The sequence below is a fragment of the Quercus suber genome, unplaced genomic scaffold (assembly GCF_002906115.3).
Source record: "Quercus suber isolate HL8 unplaced genomic scaffold, Cork oak 2.0 scaffold_150, whole genome shotgun sequence".
Taxonomy (NCBI): domain Eukaryota; kingdom Viridiplantae; phylum Streptophyta; class Magnoliopsida; order Fagales; family Fagaceae; genus Quercus; species Quercus suber.
In genome coordinates, this window is record NW_027069611.1 from 45,951 (window position 1) to 71,896 (window position 25,946).

At 33.7% G+C, this 25,946-nt stretch overlaps 4 protein-coding genes and 2 non-coding genes across 11 annotated transcripts; 4 read left to right on the forward strand and 2 right to left on the reverse strand.

Moving 5' to 3' along the window:
* Positions 1–218: 218 nt before the first annotated feature.
* On the forward strand, positions 219–8,772 carry LOC111998310 (protein PIN-LIKES 3). 6 transcript variants are annotated; one of them, XM_065777184.1, is made up of 14 exons: positions 219–1,016; positions 1,252–1,366; positions 1,579–1,618; positions 1,698–1,857; positions 2,487–2,566; positions 2,661–2,785; positions 3,622–3,743; positions 4,028–4,261; positions 4,837–4,929; positions 5,325–5,425; positions 6,014–6,066; positions 6,183–6,368; positions 7,615–7,786; positions 8,224–8,772. In XM_065777184.1, exons 4-13 carry the CDS (start codon positions 1,723–1,725, stop codon positions 7,737–7,739), a joined length of 1,254 nt encoding a protein of 417 aa, XP_065633256.1. In that variant the 5' UTR covers positions 219–1,016; positions 1,252–1,366; positions 1,579–1,618; positions 1,698–1,722; the 3' UTR covers positions 7,740–7,786; positions 8,224–8,772. The 6 variants fall into 6 exon arrangements, with proteins under 6 accessions (XP_065633256.1, XP_065633257.1, XP_065633255.1 ...); XM_065777185.1 differs by having other exon boundaries at positions 8,278–8,772; XM_065777183.1 differs by having other exon boundaries at positions 220–1,016; positions 8,256–8,772.
* A 1,646-nt stretch (positions 8,773–10,418) lies between these two features.
* Positions 10,419–12,029, forward strand: LOC136069079 (DNA replication ATP-dependent helicase/nuclease JHS1-like). Its single transcript, XM_065777177.1, has 5 exons — positions 10,419–10,454; positions 10,564–10,637; positions 10,754–10,891; positions 11,395–11,514; positions 11,713–12,029. The coding sequence occupies exons 2-5, from the start codon at positions 10,566–10,568 to the stop codon at positions 11,869–11,871; spliced, it is 489 nt and encodes a 162-aa protein (XP_065633249.1). The 5' UTR covers positions 10,419–10,454; positions 10,564–10,565; the 3' UTR covers positions 11,872–12,029.
* Positions 12,030–14,262: 2,233 nt separating this feature from the next.
* Positions 14,263–14,336, reverse strand: TRNAV-CAC (transfer RNA valine (anticodon CAC)). Its single transcript has one exon. It is a non-coding gene; the product is annotated as a tRNA-Val (tRNA).
* A 297-nt stretch (positions 14,337–14,633) lies between these two features.
* Positions 14,634–18,793, forward strand: LOC136061351 (protein PIN-LIKES 3-like). The gene is made up of 7 exons (XM_065777164.1): positions 14,634–14,822; positions 14,930–15,064; positions 15,640–15,732; positions 16,128–16,228; positions 16,817–16,869; positions 16,986–17,171; positions 18,418–18,793. The coding sequence occupies exons 1-7, from the start codon at positions 14,634–14,636 to the stop codon at positions 18,540–18,542; spliced, it is 882 nt and encodes a 293-aa protein (XP_065633236.1). The 3' UTR covers positions 18,543–18,793.
* Positions 18,794–20,728: 1,935 nt separating this feature from the next.
* Positions 20,729–25,672, forward strand: LOC111998300 (DNA replication ATP-dependent helicase/nuclease JHS1). Its single transcript, XM_065777165.1, has 9 exons — positions 20,729–21,357; positions 22,495–22,665; positions 22,771–23,001; positions 23,219–23,281; positions 23,499–23,708; positions 23,837–23,890; positions 23,974–24,035; positions 25,286–25,403; positions 25,508–25,672. The coding sequence occupies exons 1-9, from the start codon at positions 20,956–20,958 to the stop codon at positions 25,670–25,672; spliced, it is 1,476 nt and encodes a 491-aa protein (XP_065633237.1). The 5' UTR covers positions 20,729–20,955.
* TRNAV-CAC (transfer RNA valine (anticodon CAC)) lies at positions 25,102–25,175 on the reverse strand. The gene has a single exon. It is a non-coding gene; the product is annotated as a tRNA-Val (tRNA).
* Positions 25,673–25,946: the final 274 nt, after the last annotated feature.

Here is a 25,946-nt window from a genome sequence, read left to right on the forward strand (position 1 = left end):
ATATATATATATATATATATCTCACTCACGTTTGATACTTCTTTTTTTCCTAAAAAGTAGCAAACACTAAACCAACCATTTACTCTATTTCAAATCCTAAATTTTTGGGTAGTTTCTTAAAAAAGTTGTTATTTTATTAGACCGGTTTTTTTAGCAATAGAGTCCTATACAAACACAAACACCTCTTTATCTCTCAGTACGTGATAGACTAAAAAAGATATTATAAAATACTATAAATTTTTTTGGCAAGTTTTAAATTTTTAAAAGCTCTTAGTAAAAAAATTGTAATTTAATTATATATATATATATATATGTAACGACCCCGCCCCAACTGTGTAGATATTGTCCGCTTTGGGACCCATACCCCTCACGGTTTTGTTCTTCCCCAGGTTGTGCTGAGGAAAAGGCCTCTTTTATAATTTACATATAATAATTAAATAAGTGTTACAATTTTGGGGTGTTACAATATATATGTATAAAGTATAATCTAGTCTACTTAATTGTCTACCTACTGCGTTGTATGCTAGTGCTTATTCTTTAGTACCTCAATAATTTAAAACTACAGTAATGTTATATAGTAGTGAGTAGAATGGATAGATAAAATTATAATCAGTTTGAAGTTTAGAGCTAGAGCTTTCACAAATTTATCCTAGGACAAAACATGTTTAGTCAAGAAAGAAAAAAACGAAGGTTGAACTGTTGATCAAGATTGGATGCATTCAGTTGACATATATTCAATGACATGGGAGAAAGTAGTTGGAGAAGAATGGCAGGTGAAGAACATGTTTCATGCTATTTGTACCACAGATATGTCTATGACTAGGCTAGCTTCGTGCATGACTAAATACCCATAGTACTTACTAAAATAGGAAGTTTTTGTGTTACCAAAAGAGTATAAATGAGAGAAGAAGTTTACTGCAACTCTTTGTACTTGACATCCAAGAAAGCTCCAGTTCCTATGGGAATATGTACGATTGCTAGGTACAAAGTATAAACTTTCTATGTGGCAGAGTCCAGTAAGTCCCTTCTTTTTTATGTTTAATACTATTTGATTTACAAAATCAATGTTCTTTATGTGAATAAATAATTTACATAGACTCATTCCTCTGAAAAGCGTCAAGAGAGAGAGAGAGAGAGACAGGCAGACATATTCTACTTGTGCTTTTGTTGTTCAGAATTTGCGTTAAGGTTACCATGCATTTTAATGTTTTAACTAACTGATATTCATCCAAACTCTTAATGTATTTGTAGGTATGCTTTTGCAGGAGGAGGCCAAACACTTAACAACCAAAAGCTCCCAAGCTCTTGGGCTTAATCAATAGCAAAACTGGAAATTGAGATATAAACTTATGTCACCTCCAATTGGGTATTGTCGTCTAAACAAACTACTGAAATCTGATGAAAAAAAGTATGTCAATATGTTGAGCAATTATTGCTGAATTAATTATGTGAACAAAACTTTCATAAGAGGAGCATTATTTTTCGAGGGTTTGACTCTTATATGTATATTTTGTTTGCTTGTTTCATTTTCCGCAAGGGTACTTATTCAGTGTCTTTTTCTTGTTTTTGCCACCTCAGTACTTGTTAATGTTCTGATTTCCAAGAATTTCAGTTGAAGGTACTAGTATGGAACTTGAACATGTTTTTCTTAATTATACTATATCTGGGAGTACTTACTGGACATGTTTCTTGTCTAGGAGAAACTTCATTTGAGTATTTACAATGGGATTCCTGGATCTATTTATTGTGGCATTAGTACCAACGCTGGAAATACTCTTAATTACTGCTATTGGTTTATTTCTCGCAACAGAGCGTATAAATCTCTTGGGGGCAAATGCAAGGCCATATTTGAATAATGTAAGTCAAAATTTCTTACTGTTCAATATTGGTCGTCTTACCGACATGTTGCAGATGCTTCTTGTTAAGTTCCAAAATCAAACTCCTTTTGTTTCTGTCAAGTGTGTTGCACTTTGTTCCAATCTAGTCCCCAGAAGTTCCTGCACATATAAGGATGATGACAGTTAACAAGTAAATTAAGAAGGAATGCCAAACATTAACCACTTTCATCCATTCATGATAGCACTGCTGCATCATCCAATGTTATTGAAACTTCATGAAAAGATATAACTTTTCTGTTCTTTTTCAAATTTTAATGCTTGAAAAATGCTGACCAGCTTACTAGTATTTTTGAAGTCTAGAACTCTGTCTTTGTCTAGATCTCTTCTTCCTTATACTGATCAAAGGAGTTTGCTTTTCCCATTGTTTTTTAGTTACTTTCATTAAGGAAAAAAGAATACACTTTAAGAGTGTATGTATGCTGATTTTTAATTTTAATTGTTGCTTATATTAATCAAAAATCATAATCAATTCTTTAATGACTTGTATAATGTTCTTTTATTTCTTCCTCTCTCTTTTGAAGTTATGCACTTTGGCTATGCTCCCAAGACCTGCAAATGACTAACAACACTACTTGTATTTGTGTATAGTTGGTGTTTTATGTGTTCAATCCATCAAACCTTTTCAGCAAACTGGCTGATACAATTAGTTTAGAAAGTTTGGTAACCTTGTGAGTTCAGCTCTGTCAAACTTCTGAATTTCCCTACCCCACCCCCCCCCCCCACCCCATTTTTATTCATTGGTAATTTTTGGTTAATGTGTAGGTGGTTCATGCCACTGAATGTGCTTCTCACATTCATCATAGGCTCTGCCCTTGCTTGGATACTGATAAAAATCACAAGAGCTCCTCAACATCTGCAAAGCCTTATCATTGGTTCTTGTGCTGCAGGTAGACAAAAATCCAAATAAACTGTTTATAGGTGTACATTTTCTAGTCATACAAAATTGCCTGATTTATGGCATATATAGTATAGTGACTAATGATACATGATACAATAGGTGTTGTGTAAAATATGATTAATGAACTCATCATCAGCATGAGTTAAACTGGGAAGATACAAATTTCATTTGATTTTCAATTTGATCTTTGAAGTAAAAGATTAGAAACAATTTGCCTTTGTGTTAGTTGTATTGATTTCATCCTTTTCAAAAAAATTCACTAACTAATTGATGTGATGTAATAGAATTGCTTTTATTTTGAAACTTGAAATTTGAAAATGGTATAATATACAAATATTTATGTCCTAATTTTTAGTAAATACAAAAAGTACTTAATACTTTATTTGTCATGTTAGATTTGATTACCAAATACCACAAGTTTTTTTTTTTTTTTTTGCAGAAATTTTACAATGTTTTTCAATTTATATAGGATATATATGAAACAAGATACATAGAGATGCGACTCATTGTTTGACAATTTTATCAAGCATTGTCTTTACCCCTCTACACCTCTAATAATTATAGAGTGCAGTGAATATGTTTCCTCACATAAAATTACAAACTACAGATGCATTATTGGATATGGCTGTACGAAATTAACTGCAAGAAGGAGTGAATGTGAATCATTGCATCACAATGATCAACCCTTGTTGAAGTACATTACTCTAAGAATTAGTTATGCCACTAAGTTTCACAATTGCAACTTTTCACCATCTCATGCACCATTTTATTTATGATCGAAAGGTATTGTCCATAATATATTTAGAGGGAAATTGCTATGTGCAGGAAATTTAGGAAACTTACTTCTGATTATACTCCCAGCAGTCTGTGACGAGGATAATAGTCCATTTGGAGAGTCTTCTGTTTGCTCTACAGATGGAGAGGCTTATGCTGCGCTTTCTATGGCGGTAATAGTCTATTGTTCTTGTTTTAAGATTACCAAAATCAATGGATGTCACAGTAAGACCAGTTGACCAGTTGATCTGAATGATAACATGTTTCTCAGTGCCTCTAATAGTATGTCCCATTTTTCAGTTAATCTGTATAACTGAATTGGATGATTTTTCAGTCGCAAATTATATCAATAACCCCAAGCTCTTCTTGAACTAATCTACTTTTGTATGTCTTACAGCTCCTAAAATATGTCAGATTAATTTCAATCATTTTGTTGTTTCTTGTTTTGATGGTCCAGCTAGGAGTAGTATTTTTATGGACTTATGTGTATGCTATCATGCGGTTATCTGCAAACAAGGCAACTAAAGAAATTGACACAAATGACTCTACAATCCGGGATAAAACTTCTGAGGAAACCCCATATTCAGAGATTTGCACAGAAGCTCTTCTTCCTTCAAGGGGCTGCCCCACCTCTGAGGAATATACAGATCAAGTTGAAGTCCCTTCTACTGGATGTGAAGGAAAAGCAAAGGTTTCTTCTGATATTCTGCTGTTGTGGCTTCCCATTTATAATGTTCAAAAGCCTGCTTTTTTCAAAATTTGATTTCCACTCATGATCAATTCAATCAATGAGAAATAAAGAAGAAATAATCCTAACCTCGAACATAAGACTTTCAGTTAGAAGATAAATGCTTGTACGAAGATCAGAGGACATTAAGAAGCAATTTAGCATGTGCAGGTCATGTAGGACATAGCTTCAATGTAGGAGATTGAGGGCATAAAATAGTTGTACTTTTATTAAATTTTGTAAAGTTGAATGGAATATCTTACTATCCTATCCTAAAATGATTCCTTGTGAAATAAGATGCATTTAAGTATAGACCACTAATTCCAATACATGGGTTACCACATGTCTTCTTGACCAATATCACATTATAATTTTTATATCTCTTACAATCTAACTTTATATAATATTAATTAGATATATTATTGTTTAATTGGTTTTATACTGAAGATTTTCATTGCTAGCAAAGGTAACTTTTCTTCCCCCTTTTCCCCCCTGTTCTCTTCTTGAATAAAATAACCTTTTAAAGATTCATTTGATAGGTATCATTGCTGGAGAAGGCTAAGCTGCACCTTAAGAAGCTCTATGGGTACATTGACCTCAAAAAATTGTTTGCACCATCTACCATTTCAGCGGTATTCTCATAGCTCTTGTTCTATTCGGCATAAGCTTTATATTTATGCTGTTAGCAATCAATATGGTTTGTGTTTACTTCTCTAATTCCAGTAAAATCTGCAGTTCCTAATTTTTTTTTAAAAAGTAGATAATCTGAGGAATTCACTCCATCTTGACCTTGAGTTAGAGAAATTATATTGGAAGCATATTCATTCCAAAAATAAACATGTTCTGTTTCTTGAAACTTGAATATAATTATACACTTTAAATGGGGAATGACATAATGCAATGCCTGACTCATTTCAAATGCTCAAAATAATTAATCAGAATATATTTATTTTAAAATTTTTTTAAAGTTGTGTATATGCTGCCACACAGGGATCTCTAAATAATATGCTAATTTTTACTTCTATAGATTATTGCGTTTGCAGTTGGAATAGTCTCTCCAATTCGAAAGATACTGATTGGTGATGATGCTCCCCTTCATGCAATCTACAATTCTGTGCATTTGATAGGGTATGAATCCTGCCACAGGCTCACTAAGCAGGCACTGCTTGAGTCTTGGTTTGATTTTGGTGTTCAAGTTTCTGCTCACAATTCTAAACTCTAAAATTCCTATATTTGCAACTTGAAGTAGTGTTAATATGCACATATCAAAGTTAAATTTATAATTCTATTTAAGGAATGAACGTGTGTGAATTACTCCCATGAGAAGTCCAATGCATCAGACAGAAAAATCAATTACATATATGTTTAGCAACAAACTCTCGTTGCAAACATATTCAATTAAGAGAAGAAGCACTGTTAACAGCAATAGTATCATTACTCGTAAATACTCCATAATAATATATTAGCAGCAATAGTATTAGTACATAAAGTTGTTATAGTCAAATATACACAGCCTGAAAGGGCCTTTCAAATATACCAGAATTTCTCCTTTGAGCAATTAAATCTTCCCTAATGAACCATTAACTCCTACAACTTAGAAGCAATGGAACAACATGAAAATATCACTTTTCAATTTGGACATTCTGATTTGCAGCTCGAGTGTTCTATATCTACCAATCTGCACTGAATCCTTTTAGTTTCCTTTCTCTTCTACAGGGAGGCAGCAATACCATGTATGACATTGTTAATTGGAGCGAACCTTCTTAGAGGTTGCTTTTAACATTGGTTGTAATCTTTATTATGTATTCCTTGGGTTGGCTCAATCCCCTCATTAATTGTCTGTGAAAGGTTTCTGATATTTATTTTAATATATTTGTTGTTACAGGTCTAAAGAGATCTGAAGTAGGTCCATCAATTGTCCTAGGGATTATTGCAATTCGGTACATTATATCGCCTTTACTGGGTATTGTTATTGTTAAGGCTGCAAACCATTTTGGCATGGTGGGATCAGATTCATTATATCAGTTTACACTTATGCTTCAGTATGCACTTCCACCCGCTATGACTGTAGGTATGTCTGATCACAGAATTTTCATTGGTGATTATTATATGCAGTTATTCAAGCCTAAAACCACCTGTTTTGATCCCATTAAGTATCAAAGACATGAATAATGCTTCTAAAGATGCTACCTAAGGTGGTATCCATATTTGTGCGTGCTTAAGTTCACATTGCTTAACAGATTGGTTTGTTTGTTGGCAATTGTTGTTAAAGCCTTATGTTTGAAAGCCTTATATACCTTGTGCTTGTTAGAAATATTTAGGCAAGATCAGACTGAGTAGGCTTATTGATTGAATATTCTAAAAATCAACTAGATTAATCCTTAATGTACTAATGTTTTGCCAATATTTTCTATAAATGATATAGGTTGCCTCCCTACTTCCTCTCCTAGACCCTGCAGAAGTGGATCTTTGTCCACTAATATGAAAGATTTCCTTTTTGCCACCGTGTCTTATGTGATAAGACATGTCTGAGTGAATAGCTTGAGTTCAGCTTCAGAAAATGCTCGTTTCAGCTTGTTCATTAATTAAACAAACGAAGATCAGGAGTTTGAAGTTCAATTACTTAATGAACAAAGCTTGAACAAAACCAAGTTTAGCCCAAAGTTTTCCTAAACACTGAAGATAATAAATTCTTTCCATTGCTAATATGTTTCAACTACAAAGAAAATTTTCTCAAAACTTGCATTTTTGTTTCATGTTTTGCAAACATTCTTCCTATTGAAGTGCAAGAGAGTTAATTAGTATATTTTCAGAATTTAATTTGATGCGTAGTATGCATTAACAAATCTAGACTCTTGAGATATAGGTTTTTTCAGCAAGGGATGATTTAATCAAGTTTGAGCCCATTCATGAAATTATCCAACCAAGTAAAAACAGAAAATTTGAGCTCAGTTTTAAGCTTCACTTCAGCTCAAGCCTGATATTAAAGTAAATAAACCAAGTTTAAACAATTCATTACTAGATTTGAACTCGAGCCTAATAACAAAGTAAACAAACAATTTGGTGAAATATTTTTGGTTGTCCATTCCTTGGTTGTGATATTCTCAACAAACCACTATATATGTAAAAATTTTATATTACTTTGAACATTCTTTTTTTTTTCCTTTAGTTCTTGATTATATTGTATCTGTTTCTTGTTTAGAGTGTTCACCATTGTGAACATAATGTTCAATTTTTTCAATAAAAGTCTTATTACCTATCATTTTTTTTTATATGTAAAAATTTGAATTAGTAACATTGTGTCGTGAACTTGGCAGGTACTATTTCTCAGTTGCTTAAGACTGGAGAGAGTGAATGCTCTGTCATTATGCTATGGACTTATGTTGTGGCATCATTCTCTTTAACAATCTGGTCAACTGTCTTCATGTGGCTTGTTGCTTAACCTGGATTTCCTTGATTCATCAAAGGACTTACCATCATCATAACACGGTAAAGTACGACAACATTCAAACAGCTACCTAGTGAAACAAACCTAAAACCTGAAACCAGCAATCAAACAATTAAAATAGAAATAAATTGATGAGCTTGCTCTTTGTTAAAACTTATATGTACTCAAAGGGACCTAAAAGATGAGGATTCTCTATTCTTTTCCAATTCTATAATTATGAGTTCTCATTGGCTACTTGCTACTGTTGATGATTGTGAACTGGTAATAGCCTTTGCCTGTTTGCCTCATGATTTTAATAAATAAAAATTGTATTTTCCTGCGCCAATTTTTTTAAAATAATTTTCCTACGCCAAATTAGTTACATTGTATATTCTAAACTTTAAATTAAGTATCCGACTATCACAAAATCACAATAGAAAAGCTTTTGATATATATATATATATATATTGCTAAATAAAAAAGGGGGTTTCCGGTGTAGATTCATTGACCCACACCACGTGATGGCAATAGGTAATATCATGTGTACTTCTAGGTGAATTGTGGGCATAACACATCCGTTGAAGGCCTAATGGAGAAGGGTCCCCCTCATTCACCAAAGGAGAGTTGACGAAGTTCACTGCACCATGGGCAGTCTTGACTGGAGATGAATGGCCAATGAAGCAGCTGAGGAGAAGACGCAGCCCATAAATCCGGCTGAGGAGCCATGTGAGATGGCTCGTAACCAAGCAATAGACACCTTCGCATTAATTAGGTGTTTCCACCTAACATAAGTTGCATTTAATGCTGAGTGACCGGCTTGAACAATGCTTTACACCTCAAAAATCTATTTTCATCATCAAAAGAGGGGAGGAAACACCTAATATGAAAAGTATCTTTTGACTTCCATCATGACAACCCACTACTGAAAAGGTGGATTGGGTGAGTGTGTAAGAACAACTAGAGAGTGATTGTATTTGTCTATGGTTGCTTGTGACCTCAATAAGGGAATAATCATATTGTTAATTAGTAAAATATCCATTTGAACTTAGATTTTACTTGTTTAGATCTCCCATTGTGGATTCCCCCTCCTCTTCCTCCCCCCCTCCCCCCCTCCCTGTTTTAATAAATTAGTTATGACAGTCAGGGCATTAGCAGAGGCCTCGGCCCAAACAAGTGTTTTCGACTTCCACACTTTCCGATTGTTATGTAAAATGGAACAAGAACTCTTGCCACCACTATAAATAAATATTAATACTAAATTCTTGAAATAAAGGATTTTAATTATAGTGAGTGTACCAATAAAAACCCCACTATAAAATGTAGCTCAACTTTTTGTTGTTGTTTGGTTGTCTAAAACTTAAGCTTAACTGGTAAAGTTTCATATTTTTGAATAAGAAATTTGGAATTTAAACTCTACTTACACAAAAAACCAATAGATATCTTGATTTGATAATAAAGTGTAATTATTATGAAGTGGGCACCCTAGATTAAAATTCAATCATATGTATATAGACAAAGTTTGGCTACAAACTTTTTTGTTTGGGAAAAAGTTTGGTTGCAAACTTGGTTGTAACCAATTGCTACAATTCCAGTCAATATATTTAATTATTTTATATTAAATGTGAATTTTGACAAATTAACCATTAAATTACATTTTCTTCTTATGCCTTCTGTGCTTGCAAAATTTCCAAAAGATCAAAAATCAATAGAATCAGTCAAAATTTTAAATTTCAAATTTTTGTAATATAAAAATATTTATTAAAAAAAATGATGGATTGAATAATAAATAACATTTGATTTACATGAAATTTAACATGAGCGTTACAAGCATAAAGAACTTACAATCTAATGTCTAGATTTTCAAAATATATAATCATGTTAAGTTTTTTAGTGGGAGTTGTGCCCAAACTTTTGTGTGTGTGTGTATAAACTAGCCTCCGAGTACATGCTCATGTGCGTGCTTTGAGACTATTCTAATATTTTTGTGATAGGAAGATAAATGTGAGGATGATTTTTTATTTTTTGTTTAATTTTTTTTCTATTTAAAAAAAAAACAATAAACATATAATTGCTTTGAAGAAATGAATTAGCCAGAAAGTAATCTTATTTTATAAGAAATGTTTTATAAGAGAATTAAAGATATATTTTTACAGTATTATTCTCAAGTTTTGCTCCACTTAAATGTAGGCCTTAAAAAAAACTCCAACCAGGCAATATTATATGAGTTTATCAAAAAAATAAAAACGAAGCGCCATAAGTTTAGGCGGGAAAATCACAAATCTGAAATTCACAAAACAAAAATACTCCACTAAAACAAAAACAAAAACAAAAACAAAAACAAAAACACTCTCTGAGCATTATTGGAAGCTTAATCAACAACTAAAACAAAAAAAAAAAAAAACCCTAAAATCCTCACTCTTCAGCTCCAATGCCTCCAAGAAAAAAACCCAATTCTTCATCATTATTAAACACATTCTTTTCCATGTAGTTCCATTGTGATTTAGTGTCTTCTTGGTTGAAGCTGATGTTTATTAGCAGTTGGAAGTTCTAAGGCTTTGTTGTAATTTTCTGTGCTGATCCTGCGTTATATTTAAAATTAATGGTTAATCAACTTCTGCTGTTGACATTCATATTTTGTTTTTAAACTTCCAAAATATTAAATGGCCTCACTAAGTGATTCATAATTGCAGGTTTTGAATCCAACCAAACCAGTCATATTTATTGATACAGGTTATAAATGCATAATCTTTTGCTTTGCCTATCATTTTTATTAATGTGGTTTCATTATATGGCATCATTTCTTGCATATAATTTTTTTTCTTTCTTTTTTACAAATCAGATATGTTGCCTGCTTTTGAGGCAAAAAATCAAAAGACTGTGAATAACCCGATTGAAGCTTATATAATTGCAGAGGTATTATTGTTATTTAAATATAATAATAAATAGTTCTTGTTACCTAAGACCAGTCATTGTGAGTTGTTCAGAGCTCTAATGAATTATACTTGTTCCTTATTATGTTCATTATAAAGGTCACAGAGCGATTGGTTAACAATGGAATTGAAGGGGAAGATATTGGCATCATTACCCCTTATAATTCACAGGCAAATCTTATCCGCCATGCTGTGTATACAACCTCTGTGGAGATACATACCATTGATAAATATCAGGTTAGGCTAAGTGTTTGATTGTTGTTTCATTGTTTATATACTGGAAATTTTACTTGGACTGAAGGACTTGTTTGGCCATGGCCTTTCTTTTAGCTTTTATTACAACTTTTTAAAGCCTCATTTTTTGTGTACAACTATAATTTAACAAACTTCTGCAAATAAGCTTTTATCAAAAAGCTACATCCAAATGCACCAGTCTTTCTTTTCCACTGTCTGTAGCTTGTGATAAAGATGTAATCAATTTTAGGGGTTCATTCTGCTTTATTTGGATCCAACAGTTACACTCCAACCTTTGAACTAATAATAGTAAAATACCACCTCTCTCTGTCCCCCTAGCTGAATGGTGATGAGGAACACTCATCCTCTCCGTTTTTATTTGTTTATTTTATTATGATTATTATTTTTATTTTATAGAAATTTTGTTATGTTGGTACTCTTAATTAAGTTTGAAGATCACATCCTATATTAGTGTAACTTATAACTTCCCTTTACCTTTGCTCTAGGGAAGAGACAAGGACTGCATACTGGTGTCATTTGTTAGGTCTAGCGAAAATCCGAGGAACTGCACTTCCTCACTGCTTGGTGACTGGCATAGGATTAATGTGGCTCTAACACGTGCAAAGGTAGGCAAAAGAAGTGCTTTCCCCATATCAAAAATTACTTTTCCACTATAAATTTATAGTTTTCGTGAACATTTTACTTCCCGTTTATGCTTGATGAGTTCCTTATGTGGGGAAGTGGAGGGAAAAGAAAATTGAAACATCCTAGATGTAAGCATTTCAAATAGACCATTATCTTGGTTCGTTTTTTTGTTTGTACAGAAAAAGTTGATCATGGTAGGATCATGCAAAACCCTATCCAAAGTTCCATTACTGAAGCTTCTCATCAAGAAAGTAGATGAGCAATCAGGAATACTGAGTGTCTCCAAGAACGATATCAATTACAATGGAGGGCTGAAGAGATGCTCTCAGTTCAGATAAGATTTTGCCCCCTTTTCCATTGTTAATGTATATAAAAAAAATTTGTTTTTTTGTTTTACCTTCTTAAAACCCGATATAAAGATTATGTATAGGAGGACATTATTTTTTGTAATATTTTTGGAAATGTAAATAAGAAATAGCTCATCTCTCTTGGTCTATACTTTTTTTTTTTGGTGAAGAAAAAAAAGGGGCATTTATGGTTGTATTAAACCCCGGACAGGGTGCCGCGCCGTGAGATACTCACTTATTTTTGCGCGTGTGAAAGTCACCTCATTTCTGGGTACACCCCTCACCAAGGATGCCCACCAACAGAAGGCCGTTGGCAGGACTCGAACCCAAGCCTGACAAGCAGGGAAGCGAAGTCCTGACCAACTCAGCCAACCCCCGTTGGCCTTTGTTTATACACAAATGTACTCTGAAATACAAGTTTTTCCCTGTGCGCTGAGCAGCAGTGATAGGGTACAGCAACTTTTGACTTTTTTGGGTACAATTTTGTCTTTTTTTTTTTGCAGTTTTATGTCATATTTTCAGTGTGGGCCAAATTTGTAGAGAGAAAAAAAAATATTAAGATAACTAAAAGGACTAGTTTTATGTCATTTTCATTTATTTATTTAATTTTTTTATTAAATGTGACCCACTTTTATACAACCTTAACAAACACTTATGCAGTGTTTGTTAACATTTGCCTTAGTCTATATGTTGTCTGACTATTGTGACTGTTGAGTCTGGCCTTCCCTTGTGATCTGAAAACAATCGAACATATAGCCGAAAGGCCCGAAACTTGCTTCCTTATGGCACTGTATTCTTATTTTGAAAAAGACCAGTATGCTGTGGCCCTCCCAAACAAAGTGTTTCATTCTATTCTTTACAGCATGGTAATGTCCAACTTTTGAGCATTTACTTGTTGAACTTTCCTGACCAATTATCTATTGAAAGCATGCCTTTACTCATTTATCTATTATTCAGATACAGCAAAGGATAAGTAATTTGTTATTTATAGCACTGATGAAGATGCATGAGATTGCTACAAATACAAGTTCAATCAGGTTTATCATATTGAAAAGTAATAAATTTGTTAAGCTCAAATGGTCAGCCATTGTATCTTGATCTCGGTGACTATTATTTGCCAGTATTAAAAGGTAACTAGTTCTGCAAACTTATTTCATTGAAAAAATGCGTTCCTTATACTTGAGGCATACAATACAACACAAATTGTTCTAATAATTTAACCACGATAAAAATCTTGGAACTTTGAATGTAATTGAAATTGGGAAAGAAATAATCAAATGCTCAGCAATCATGACCTCAAGGAAAAGTTTTTGACTCGGGCGCTAAAGCCAACTTTTATTCCGATAACATCAAAATGGTCAGAAATCATGACCCTCATAGTCATAGCAAAGTTTTTGACTCCGGCACTGAAGACGACTTTCATTTCAATAACATGTTCGTTATCCCTTGGCATGACTTCGGCTTTGTTATGTCCCGAGAAGGGTATTGTGTTGTGTCTCAAATGTTAGGACTCTTACCTTTAGCTACGAATAACCTCCAATGTCCAAGTTCACAGCTATACCCACAGAAACCATAGGATTAACCTAAAATAACCAGAAAATGCTAAATACAACACAATTTGTATTGTATTTAGCATCGGAGTTCTATTCTGTCGCAAACGTTGGGACTCTACTTGTTACCATATCATGAGCAAACGAATAACTCAATATTACAAAACTTTAGGTTCCATGAATTTCCAAGTTCATAGCTACACCCCATAGAGACCCTATGGTTAATCTAAAATAACAAGGAAAATATCAAAGTATTACAAAATTTACAATGTAATTATTATAATCGGATTTTTTTTTATTGAATATAATTGGTAGATTTTACAATGTACTAAAAATTTTAGTATATAAAACTTACAAATTAAAGTGATAATAAATGTGATTGGAGTGACAATGAGAGTGAAGTGCTCATGATATTAAAAAACAAAAAAAAAAAAAAAAAAAAAACAAGAAGAACAAAAAGAGAGTGAGGTGCACTATCAATAATAAAAGAAAATTGAGCTAGATGACAGCGTTTATGTATGTTGGGGTTGGAGTGAGAGTGAGAGTGGGAGTAAAGTGAAGTGCTTTTGATAAAAAAAAAGAAAAGAAAAAAAAAGAGTGAAGTCCTCTATCAATAATACAAGGAAATTGAACTAGAAGACAATGTTTATGTATATTATGATTGGAGAGAGTGATAGTGAAGTGCTCCTGATAATAAAAAATAAATAAATAAAAAAAGAAAAGAAAAGAAAAGAAAAGAGAAAGTGAAGTCCTCTATCAATAATAAAAGGAAATTGATCTAGACGACAACGTTTATGTATGAAATTATTCCAAAAAAAACAAATTAATAAAATGTCTGAGCCCGGGTTCGAACCGGGGACCTCTAGTGTGTGAGACTAGCGTGATAACCGACTACACCACCCAGACGTTTTTGTTAGTGATCATCTTCAAAATATTATTTACCTTATCCAAACTCTAGTTTTTAAAAGAGAAAATGATTGGTTGGTCTATTTTTTTGGTCTGTTTGTTATATCTAGTAGAAGTCGCGTTCAAAAGGTTTCAGACAACACCCACAATATTGCTTTCAAGTTTCAACTGATACTTAACCTCATCGGCTTTGGCACAGAAGACCCCAAAAACCCCAGTTCGTGTAGCGTTTGAAAATGAAGAACTTTGTGATCGCCTTGGTTGTCACTTGTCGGCTTGGAAGCACCAGCTCTGGCAATGGCCGTGTTCTGCGTCTACGTTTTGCTGTGTAGATATTGCAGCGGCGACAGGGAAGGCCGCCGAGTCCCTCAAATCAAAGTGGAGGCGACCTTGCCCTTCCAAGTCCTGGAGGTGACCCCAGCGGTGGACTTGGAGGTGGTGGTGGTGGTGCTGGATCTGGAGGAGGAGCTGACACTAGCGGCTCATGTGGCTTTTAAACTATCAACTATTTTATGGTTGCTTTTTTTTAAGACTCTTACAAATTTGCACTTAATTATTATTTTTTAGGTTAATTTATCTTTTTAACCTTCAAGTTTGTTAAATTCTTTGCATTTTTTTTTTTTTTTNTTTGCACAGAAGCTCTTCTTCCTTCAAGGGGCTGCCCCACCTCTGAGGAATATACAGATCAAGTTGAAGTCCCTTCTACTGGATGTGAAGGAAAAGCAAAGGTTTCTTCTGATATTCTGCTGTTGTGGCTTCCCATTTATAATGTTCAAAAGCCTGCTTTTTTCAAAATTTGATTTCCACTCATGATCAATTCAATCAATGAGAAATAAAGAAGAAATAATCCTAACCTCGAACATAAGACTTTCAGTTAGAAGATAAATGCTTGTACGAAGATCAGAGGACATTAAGAAGCAATTTAGCATGTGCAGGTCATGTAGGACATAGCTTCAATGTAGGAGATTGAGGGCATAAAATAGTTGTACTTTTATTAAATTTTGTAAAGTTGAATGGAATATCTTACTATCCTATCCTAAAATGATTCCTTGTGAAATAAGATGCATTTAAGTATAGACCACTAATTCCAATACATGGGTTACCACATGTCTTCTTGACCAATATCACATTATAATTTTTATATCTCTTACAATCTAACTTTATATAATATTAATTAGATATATTATTGTTTAATTGGTTTTATACTGAAGATTTTCATTGCTAGCAAAGGTAACTTTTCTTCCCCCTTTTCCCCCCTGTTCTCTTCTTGAATAAAATAACCTTTTAAAGATTCATTTGATAGGTATCATTGCTGGAGAAGGCTAAGCTGCACCTTAAGAAGCTCTATGGGTACATTGACCTCAAAAAATTGTTTGCACCATCTACCATTTCAGCGGTATTCTCATAGCTCTTGTTCTATTCGGCATAAGCTTTATATTTATGCTGTTAGCAATCAATATGGTTTGTGTTTACTTCTCTAATTCCAGTAAAATCTGCAGTTCCTAATTTTTTTTTAAAAAGTAGATAATCTGAGGAATTCACTCCATCTTGACCTTGAGTTAGAGAAATTATATTGGAAGCATATTCATTCCAAAAATAAACATGTTCTGTTTCTTGAAACTTGAATATAATTATACACTTTAAATGGGGAATGACATAATGCAATGCCTGACTCATTTCAAATGCTCAAAATAATTAATCAGAATATATTTATTTTAAAATTTTTTTAAAGTTGTGTATATGCTGCCACACAGGGATCTCTAAATAATATGCTAATTTTTACTTCTATAGATTATTGCGTTTGCAGTTGGAATAGTCTCTCCAATTCGAAAGATACTGATTGGTGATGATGCTCCCCTTCATGCAATCTACAATTCTGTGCATTTGATAGGGTATGAATCCTGCCACAGGCTCACTAAGCAGGCACTGCTTGAGTCTTGGTTTGATTTTGGTGTTCAAGTTTCTGCTCACAATTCTAAACTCTAAAATTCCTATATTTGCAACTTGAAGTAGTGTTAATATGCACATATCAAAGTTAAATTTATAATTCTATTTAAGGAATGAACGTGTGTGAATTACTCCCATGAGAAGTCCAATGCATCAGACAGAAAAATCAATTACATATATGTTTAGCAACAAACTCTCGTTGCAAACATATTCAATTAAGAGAAGAAGCACTGTTAACAGCAATAGTATCATTACTCGTAAATACTCCATAATAATATATTAGCAGCAATAGTATTAGTACATAAAGTTGTTATAGTCAAATATACACAGCCTGAAAGGGCCTTTCAAATATACCAGAATTTCTCCTTTGAGCAATTAAATCTTCCCTAATGAACCATTAACTCCTACAACTTAGAAGCAATGGAACAACATGAAAATATCACTTTTCAATTTGGACATTCTGATTTGCAGCTCGAGTGTTCTATATCTACCAATCTGCACTGAATCCTTTTAGTTTCCTTTCTCTTCTACAGGGAGGCAGCAATACCATGTATGACATTGTTAATTGGAGCGAACCTTCTTAGAGGTTGCTTTTAACATTGGTTGTAATCTTTATTATGTATTCCTTGGGTTGGCTCAATCCCCTCATTAATTGTCTGTGAAAGGTTTCTGATATTTATTTTAATATATTTGTTGTTACAGGTCTAAAGAGATCTGAAGTAGGTCCATCAATTGTCCTAGGGATTATTGCAATTCGGTACATTATATCGCCTTTACTGGGTATTGTTATTGTTAAGGCTGCAAACCATTTTGGCATGGTGGGATCAGATTCATTATATCAGTTTACACTTATGCTTCAGTATGCACTTCCACCCGCTATGACTGTAGGTATGTCTGATCACAGAATTTTCATTGGTGATTATTATATGCAGTTATTCAAGCCTAAAACCACCTGTTTTGATCCCATTAAGTATCAAAGACATGAATAATGCTTCTAAAGATGCTACCTAAGGTGGTATCCATATTTGTGCGTGCTTAAGTTCACATTGCTTAACAGATTGGTTTGTTTGTTGGCAATTGTTGTTAAAGCCTTATGTTTGAAAGCCTTATATACCTTGTGCTTGTTAGAAATATTTAGGCAAGATCAGACTGAGTAGGCTTATTGATTGAATATTCTAAAAATCAACTAGATTAATCCTTAATGTACTAATGTTTTGCCAATATTTTCTATAAATGATATAGGTTGCCTCCCTACTTCCTCTCCTAGACCCTGCAGAAGTGGATCTTTGTCCACTAATATGAAAGATTTCCTTTTTGCCACCGTGTCTTATGTGATAAGACATGTCTGAGTGAATAGCTTGAGTTCAGCTTCAGAAAATGCTCGTTTCAGCTTGTTCATTAATTAAACAAACGAAGATCAGGAGTTTGAAGTTCAATTACTTAATGAACAAAGCTTGAACAAAACCAAGTTTAGCCCAAAGTTTTCCTAAACACTGAAGATAATAAATTCTTTCCATTGCTAATATGTTTCAACTACAAAGAAAATTTTCTCAAAACTTGCATTTTTGTTTCATGTTTTGCAAACATTCTTCCTATTGAAGTGCAAGAGAGTTAATTAGTATATTTTCAGAATTTAATTTGATGCGTAGTATGCATTAACAAATCTAGACTCTTGAGATATAGGTTTTTTCAGCAAGGGATGATTTAATCAAGTTTGAGCCCATTCATGAAATTATCCAACCAAGTAAAAACAGAAAATTTGAGCTCAGTTTTAAGCTTCACTTCAGCTCAAGCCTGATATTAAAGTAAATAAACCAAGTTTAAACAATTCATTACTAGATTTGAACTCGAGCCTAATAACAAAGTAAACAAACAATTTGGTGAAATATTTTTGGTTGTCCATTCCTTGGTTGTGATATTCTCAACAAACCACTATATATGTAAAAATTTTATATTACTTTGAACATTCTTTTTTTTTTCCTTTAGTTCTTGATTATATTGTATCTGTTTCTTGTTTAGAGTGTTCACCATTGTGAACATAATGTTCAATTTTTTCAATAAAAGTCTTATTACCTATCATTTTTTTTTATATGTAAAAATTTGAATTAGTAACATTGTGTCGTGAACTTGGCAGGTACTATTTCTCAGTTGCTTAAGACTGGAGAGAGTGAATGCTCTGTCATTATGCTATGGACTTATGTTGTGGCATCATTCTCTTTAACAATCTGGTCAACTGTCTTCATGTGGCTTGTTGCTTAACCTGGATTTCCTTGATTCATCAAAGGACTTACCATCATCATAACACGGTAAAGTACGACAACATTCAAACAGCTACCTAGTGAAACAAACCTAAAACCTGAAACCAGCAATCAAACAATTAAAATAGAAATAAATTGATGAGCTTGCTCTTTGTTAAAACTTATATGTACTCAAAGGGACCTAAAAGATGAGGATTCTCTATTCTTTTCCAATTCTATAATTATGAGTTCTCATTGGCTACTTGCTACTGTTGATGATTGTGAACTGGTAATAGCCTTTGCCTGTTTGCCTCATGATTTTAATAAATAAAAATTGTATTTTCCTGCGCCAATTTTTTTAAAATAATTTTCCTACGCCAAATTAGTTACATTGTATATTCTAAACTTTAAATTAAGTATCCGACTATCACAAAATCACAATAGAAAAGCTTTTGATATATATATATATATATATTGCTAAATAAAAAAGGGGGTTTCCGGTGTAGATTCATTGACCCACACCACGTGATGGCAATAGGTAATATCATGTGTACTTCTAGGTGAATTGTGGGCATAACACATCCGTTGAAGGCCTAATGGAGAAGGGTCCCCCTCATTCACCAAAGGAGAGTTGACGAAGTTCACTGCACCATGGGCAGTCTTGACTGGAGATGAATGGCCAATGAAGCAGCTGAGGAGAAGACGCAGCCCATAAATCCGGCTGAGGAGCCATGTGAGATGGCTCGTAACCAAGCAATAGACACCTTCGCATTAATTAGGTGTTTCCACCTAACATAAGTTGCATTTAATGCTGAGTGACCGGCTTGAACAATGCTTTACACCTCAAAAATCTATTTTCATCATCAAAAGAGGGGAGGAAACACCTAATATGAAAAGTATCTTTTGACTTCCATCATGACAACCCACTACTGAAAAGGTGGATTGGGTGAGTGTGTAAGAACAACTAGAGAGTGATTGTATTTGTCTATGGTTGCTTGTGACCTCAATAAGGGAATAATCATATTGTTAATTAGTAAAATATCCATTTGAACTTAGATTTTACTTGTTTAGATCTCCCATTGTGGATTCCCCCTCCTCTTCCTCCCCCCCTCCCCCCCTCCCTGTTTTAATAAATTAGTTATGACAGTCAGGGCATTAGCAGAGGCCTCGGCCCAAACAAGTGTTTTCGACTTCCACACTTTCCGATTGTTATGTAAAATGGAACAAGAACTCTTGCCACCACTATAAATAAATATTAATACTAAATTCTTGAAATAAAGGATTTTAATTATAGTGAGTGTACCAATAAAAACCCCACTATAAAATGTAGCTCAACTTTTTGTTGTTGTTTGGTTGTCTAAAACTTAAGCTTAACTGGTAAAGTTTCATATTTTTGAATAAGAAATTTGGAATTTAAACTCTACTTACACAAAAAACCAATAGATATCTTGATTTGATAATAAAGTGTAATTATTATGAAGTGGGCACCCTAGATTAAAATTCAATCATATGTATATAGACAAAGTTTGGCTACAAACTTTTTTGTTTGGGAAAAAGTTTGGTTGCAAACTTGGTTGTAACCAATTGCTACAATTCCAGTCAATATATTTAATTATTTTATATTAAATGTGAATTTTGACAAATTAACCATTAAATTACATTTTCTTCTTATGCCTTCTGTGCTTGCAAAATTTCCAAAAGATCAAAAATCAATAGAATCAGTCAAAATTTTAAATTTCAAATTTTTGTAATATAAAAATATTTATTAAAAAAAATGATGGATTGAATAATAAATAACATTTGATTTACATGAAATTTAACATGAGCGTTACAAGCATAAAGAACTTACAATCTAATGTCTAGATTTTCAAAATATATAATCATGTTAAGTTTTTTAGTGGGAGTTGTGCCCAAACTTTTGTGTGTGTGTGTATAAACTAGCCTCCGAGTACATGCTCATGTGCGTGCTTTGAGACTATTCTAATATTTTTGTGATAGGAAGATAAATGTGAGGATGATTTTTTATTTTTTGTTTAATTTTTTTTCTATTTAAAAAAAAAACAATAAACATATAATTGCTTTGAAGAAATGAATTAGCCAGAAAGTAATCTTATTTTATAAGAAATGTTTTATAAGAGAATTAAAGATATATTTTTACAGTATTATTCTCAAGTTTTGCTCCACTTAAATGTAGGCCTTAAAAAAAACTCCAACCAGGCAATATTATATGAGTTTATCAAAAAAATAAAAACGAAGCGCCATAAGTTTAGGCGGGAAAATCACAAATCTGAAATTCACAAAACAAAAATACTCCACTAAAACAAAAACAAAAACAAAAACAAAAACAAAAACACTCTCTGAGCATTATTGGAAGCTTAATCAACAACTAAAACAAAAAAAAAAAAAAACCCTAAAATCCTCACTCTTCAGCTCCAATGCCTCCAAGAAAAAAACCCAATTCTTCATCATTATCATCAGCCTCATCCATCAAGAAATCGAACCATAACAGCAATCAACCGCAGCAGCCCTCGAAGTTCGGCATCCAGCATTTCTTCGATCGCCACACTCAGACTCAGAACGCCTCTCAAAACCCCAAGCCTCCTCTCACTTCCAAAGCCGCCGCCGCCGCCGTTTCGTCTCCGGTGTTGACTGATCGGAGCAATGAAAACGGACCGGTTTCGAAGAAACCCGATCAGAAAGAGGCCGTTTCGCAGAACACGCCGGAGGAGAACGTGGTGTTAGTCGGAGTTAACGCCGCCGACGAGAACCTCTCCGAGGTGTCGCCGGAGGTTTCCAAGTCCGTCTCTCTCAAGCGCTTCAAGTTCTCGCCTGGAATGGTAAATGTTATAGTTCGCGTTCTGATATTTCTCTGCTGAGTTTTGATAATTTTGATTAATTATTATTTTTGATTAGTTAGAGTGAAGTTTATTAATTTAGGGGTTAAATTTGTTGTTGTAGACATCAACATTGTGATATAGTTGATAAATATCACAGATTTTCAATTCTCTTATAACATCCTTTATAGTCCACAATGTGTTTTTCTCGGTTTAAGATTGATCTAAGATCACGTGGGTGTATTTGGGAACAACTTATTTAGCTAAAACTGAAATCTTTTTGCCGAAAGTGTAAAAAAAATGTTTAAAAGTTAGCTAAATACAATAGACTCATTGAATAGTATCAAAAAGTGCAATGGGGCTATGAGTAGTACCAAAAAGAAGTTAAAAACTCAATAAGCTGAAGCTTGCATCACATCTCGAATGGGCTCAACATGGGCAAGTTTTGAAAAATTATAACTTGAAATAGCAAGTAAGACACTGTATGACACGGATACGACGCAAATACGACACAGGTACAACACACTAAATTAAGTGTCTGTTTGTAGATATTGATTGATATGTTCTTTTAGCATTATATTCCACATTCTGTTTTTTTCTCTGTTTGATATTGAATTCTAAGAAGCACGGGCATGGACACAGATATGGGTACGACACAATGACTTGGGCAATTTTTGAATAATTTTAACTTGAAATGGCTGGTATGACACCATATGATACGGGTACAACACAGATATGACATGGGTATAGCACCTTAAATGAAGTGCCTGTGTTTGCTAGATATTGATTAATATGTTCTTTTAGCATTAACAATTTTTTGGTGCAAATGCTTTTAGGGTGTAGTAATTGTGTAAATTATTTATTTTGATCTTTTAATTATGCTTAATGAATACTAATTAGAGTAAAGTTTATTAATTTGGGGTTAAATTTGTTGTAAACAACAACGTGGTGATAGTTGATAAATATCACAGTTTTCAATTCTCTTATAGCACCCATTTAGTCCACATTTTGATTTTTCTCTCTTTAATTCTCATGATTTTGATACATATATTCCTCTATTAATTAATATTTTTAGGTGAAAATGCTTAAAGTCGTAAACTGTGTAAATTACTTTTTAACTCTTGAATTATGGTGATATAGTTGATAAAGCAGAGCCAAGATGATGTGGGTGATGAGGTGACGTGGAAGATATCTCCGGTGAACGAAAGACTCCAAGCGTTTTCAAAGCGTGTGCCAGAGAAGATGATGAGAGTGTTGGCTGATTCATCGAGGCTCAACTCTTTACGCATGAAGCAATGCTCACAAAAAAAGGCATGTTTATTTTTATTTATTTATTTATTTATTGCTTTATGCATCTGTTGTCAATTTGTTATGTTTTGATTGATTCAGATGGTTAAGTGATGGTGATTAGTGCAGGTACCAATTTCTCCCGGTAAAGCTGGGAAGGTTGAGATGTGGCTCTCATCGCCAACACGAAAGGCTGCTGAAAGATCTTTGGTATCCATGAATAGGGTTGGGGTGAAAAGGGTTGACCTGGATCAGGATATGGATTTGTGTGGAAATGGAAGTGAATTGACTAGTACTGGAGTTGCTAGTGGACAGAGCCCCTTTCGAACTCCACCATCTCTATCATATTGCCATGATAAGGTAATTTTGTTTTCATAGGCCGACAATTTGTGGAAAACTGAGAAAAACTATTTCTTTAAATGGTTTATTGTTTAGGATTCAAGAAAAGACCAATAACAGTACCCTCTTAACTAAGTTATATATTTAGGACTCAAGTTTTTGATTTCTTGCTCTGATATTTTTCATTGCCAACTTTAAGTGTGTACTTAGTCTGATTTATGCTGTAACTGAAACACAGATTGCTAATGGTGTAGCATGCAATGGAGCAACTGATCAGCTAGGTTTAAGACAACACAAAAAGGTTTGGTTGTACTATGCAGTTTTACTTATGCTCTTCAGTTATCATACCACTTTTCCAATTTAAGTATTGATTATCGCATGAACATAGAGCACAAGTTTTCGATTTCTGAGTTGGAAGCTGATAGCCTGATATGCTTTGTTGCACATAAGTCTAATATGTCTTCTCATAATGTAGTCGTAATTACCAATGATATCTACTTGTTTGCCTATTCTCACAGGCATTGCTTGAACTTTTGGATCAAGTAGAAGATGTCATTTCTGTTGAAGACTCCATATCTAATGATACAGAGGCATATTCATCGAAAATTCATAATAGAAATGGTGATGGGATGACCGTTGAAGTTGATACTACGGTAGAAAGAGTGGCAGTGGATTTACCAGAAGATGCCATTGGGGATTTGTCCAATCATAATTTTCTTGTATTGGAGGTATGCTTTACTTCTTTGATTCAATATTATGTCCTTGTGTTGGTGATGTGCTTTATTTCAATGGTTCTTTGATAAAGGGAAGAATGAGTTCGTAAGGATTGATTTTATGCAATGCATCTGTGCTACAGGTGTCTGAGAAGTGCAGGCCTGCTGACTCCTCTGGTGCTCAATGCCCATATAAGGTTTTCAGTAAGCCTTATACACAAACCAATTCATTTTTCCAATGGAGCTAGAACTGTAGTAAACTTGAACAATTGCTTTTCAGGTTCTTCGCTTACTGAACGAGTGTAGCGGAGAAGAGCGGGCTGTGTATTTGTGGGAAGAGTGGTGAGTAATTTGAATGCCTCTTTTGTGGAAGAATTTTATTTCTTCTTCCAGTGTTAGAACACCCCCGACCCCACACCCCCCCCCCCCCCAAAAAAAAATTGTAAAATTTTCCTTTGAACTTAAAGATCATCTCAACTTGTTAATTGTTCTGGAAAATGAACTGCATACAACTGAAATCTCTGGATGTACAAGCATGATTTCATGGCCTTCAATACTCATAATCATCATCATTAATACTATAACACTTGACAATAGTTTGGCTTGCATTAATGCCCATTTTAACCTTGTGATTTGTAAGGTTAACCTGGATTGCTTGATGTGATTAGAAATCCATCTCCAGCATCATTCTAGTTTATATAACATAACCCCTTTTGGATGGGAGAGGCTGTATCTGCAAAACAATCTTTATGCTGCTCTCATATGTTTCACTATAACAGTATAATCTGAATTATTGTTGGATATTAACCCCTCTTAGCTATTGGCTTGGTATGTTTGATATATAGCTCGTATCTATTGGTCTCCTCATATACTTATCCAGTGTTTGGTTCACCTTATCGTTGCCAAGAACTTAATTGATATAGTCATCCTATTTGCTTTCTTAGTAGTATTACTGGTATATTAGAATTCCAAAAGGACTGTCTTATATTTACTACCTTAAAAAAAAAAAAAAAAAAAAAACAAGAAGAACAAAAAGAGAGTGAGGTGCACTATCAATAATAAAAGAAAATTGAGCTAGATGACAGCGTTTATGTATGTTGGGGTTGGAGTGAGAGTGAGAGTGGGAGTAAAGTGAAGTGCTTTTGATAAAAAAAAAGAAAAGAAAAAAAAAGAGTGAAGTCCTCTATCAATAATACAAGGAAATTGAACTAGAAGACAATGTTTATGTATATTATGATTGGAGAGAGTGATAGTGAAGTGCTCCTGATAATAAAAAATAAATAAATAAAAAAAGAAAAGAAAAGAAAAGAAAAGAGAAAGTGAAGTCCTCTATCAATAATAAAAGGAAATTGATCTAGACGACAACGTTTATGTATGAAATTATTCCAAAAAAAACAAATTAATAAAATGTCTGAGCCCGGGTTCGAACCGGGGACCTCTAGTGTGTGAGACTAGCGTGATAACCGACTACACCACCCAGACGTTTTTGTTAGTGATCATCTTCAAAATATTATTTACCTTATCCAAACTCTAGTTTTTAAAAGAGAAAATGATTGGTTGGTCTATTTTTTTGGTCTGTTTGTTATATCTAGTAGAAGTCGCGTTCAAAAGGTTTCAGACAACACCCACAATATTGCTTTCAAGTTTCAACTGATACTTAACCTCATCGGCTTTGGCACAGAAGACCCCAAAAACCCCAGTTCGTGTAGCGTTTGAAAATGAAGAACTTTGTGATCGCCTTGGTTGTCACTTGTCGGCTTGGAAGCACCAGCTCTGGCAATGGCCGTGTTCTGCGTCTACGTTTTGCTGTGTAGATATTGCAGCGGCGACAGGGAAGGCCGCCGAGTCCCTCAAATCAAAGTGGAGGCGACCTTGCCCTTCCAAGTCCTGGAGGTGACCCCAGCGGTGGACTTGGAGGTGGTGGTGGTGGTGCTGGATCTGGAGGAGGAGCTGACACTAGCGGCTCATGTGGCTTTTAAACTATCAACTATTTTATGGTTGCTTTTTTTTAAGACTCTTACAAATTTGCACTTAATTATTATTTTTTAGGTTAATTTATCTTTTTAACCTTCAAGTTTGTTAAATTCTTTGCATTTTTTTTTTTTTTTTTGGGTTTTATTCGAAGAAAAAATTTGGATTTGAATCCACCTGAAAGTGTTAAATTCTTTGTATTTTTTGGCAGTTCACTTAACTGATAAAATTTATTATCCTCTTAATCTTTGAACTTTAAACTGGCTCTCTCAAAAATTGTTC

Coding starts and splice junctions, on each gene's coding strand:
- LOC111998310 (XM_065777184.1), top strand. CDS start 1,723: ATGGGATTCCTGGATCTATTTATTGTGGCATTAGTACCAACGCTGGAA. Junction 6,067..6,182: donor TGGAGCGAACCTTCTTAGAG/GTTGCTTTTAAC, acceptor TTGTTGTTACAG/GTCTAAAGAGATCTGAAGTA. Junction 6,369..7,614: donor TCCACCCGCTATGACTGTAG/GTATGTCTGATC, acceptor TGAACTTGGCAG/GTACTATTTCTCAGTTGCTT.
- LOC136069079 (XM_065777177.1), top strand. CDS start 10,566: ATGTTGCCTGCTTTTGAGGCAAAAAATCAAAAGACTGTGAATAACCCG. Junction 10,638..10,753: donor AAGCTTATATAATTGCAGAG/GTATTATTGTTA, acceptor TTCATTATAAAG/GTCACAGAGCGATTGGTTAA. Junction 11,515..11,712: donor TGGCTCTAACACGTGCAAAG/GTAGGCAAAAGA, acceptor TTGTTTGTACAG/AAAAAGTTGATCATGGTAGG.
- LOC111998300 (XM_065777165.1), top strand. CDS start 20,956: ATGCCTCCAAGAAAAAAACCCAATTCTTCATCATTATCATCAGCCTCA. Junction 23,002..23,218: donor TATCATATTGCCATGATAAG/GTAATTTTGTTT, acceptor ACTGAAACACAG/ATTGCTAATGGTGTAGCATG. Junction 23,282..23,498: donor GTTTAAGACAACACAAAAAG/GTTTGGTTGTAC, acceptor CTATTCTCACAG/GCATTGCTTGAACTTTTGGA.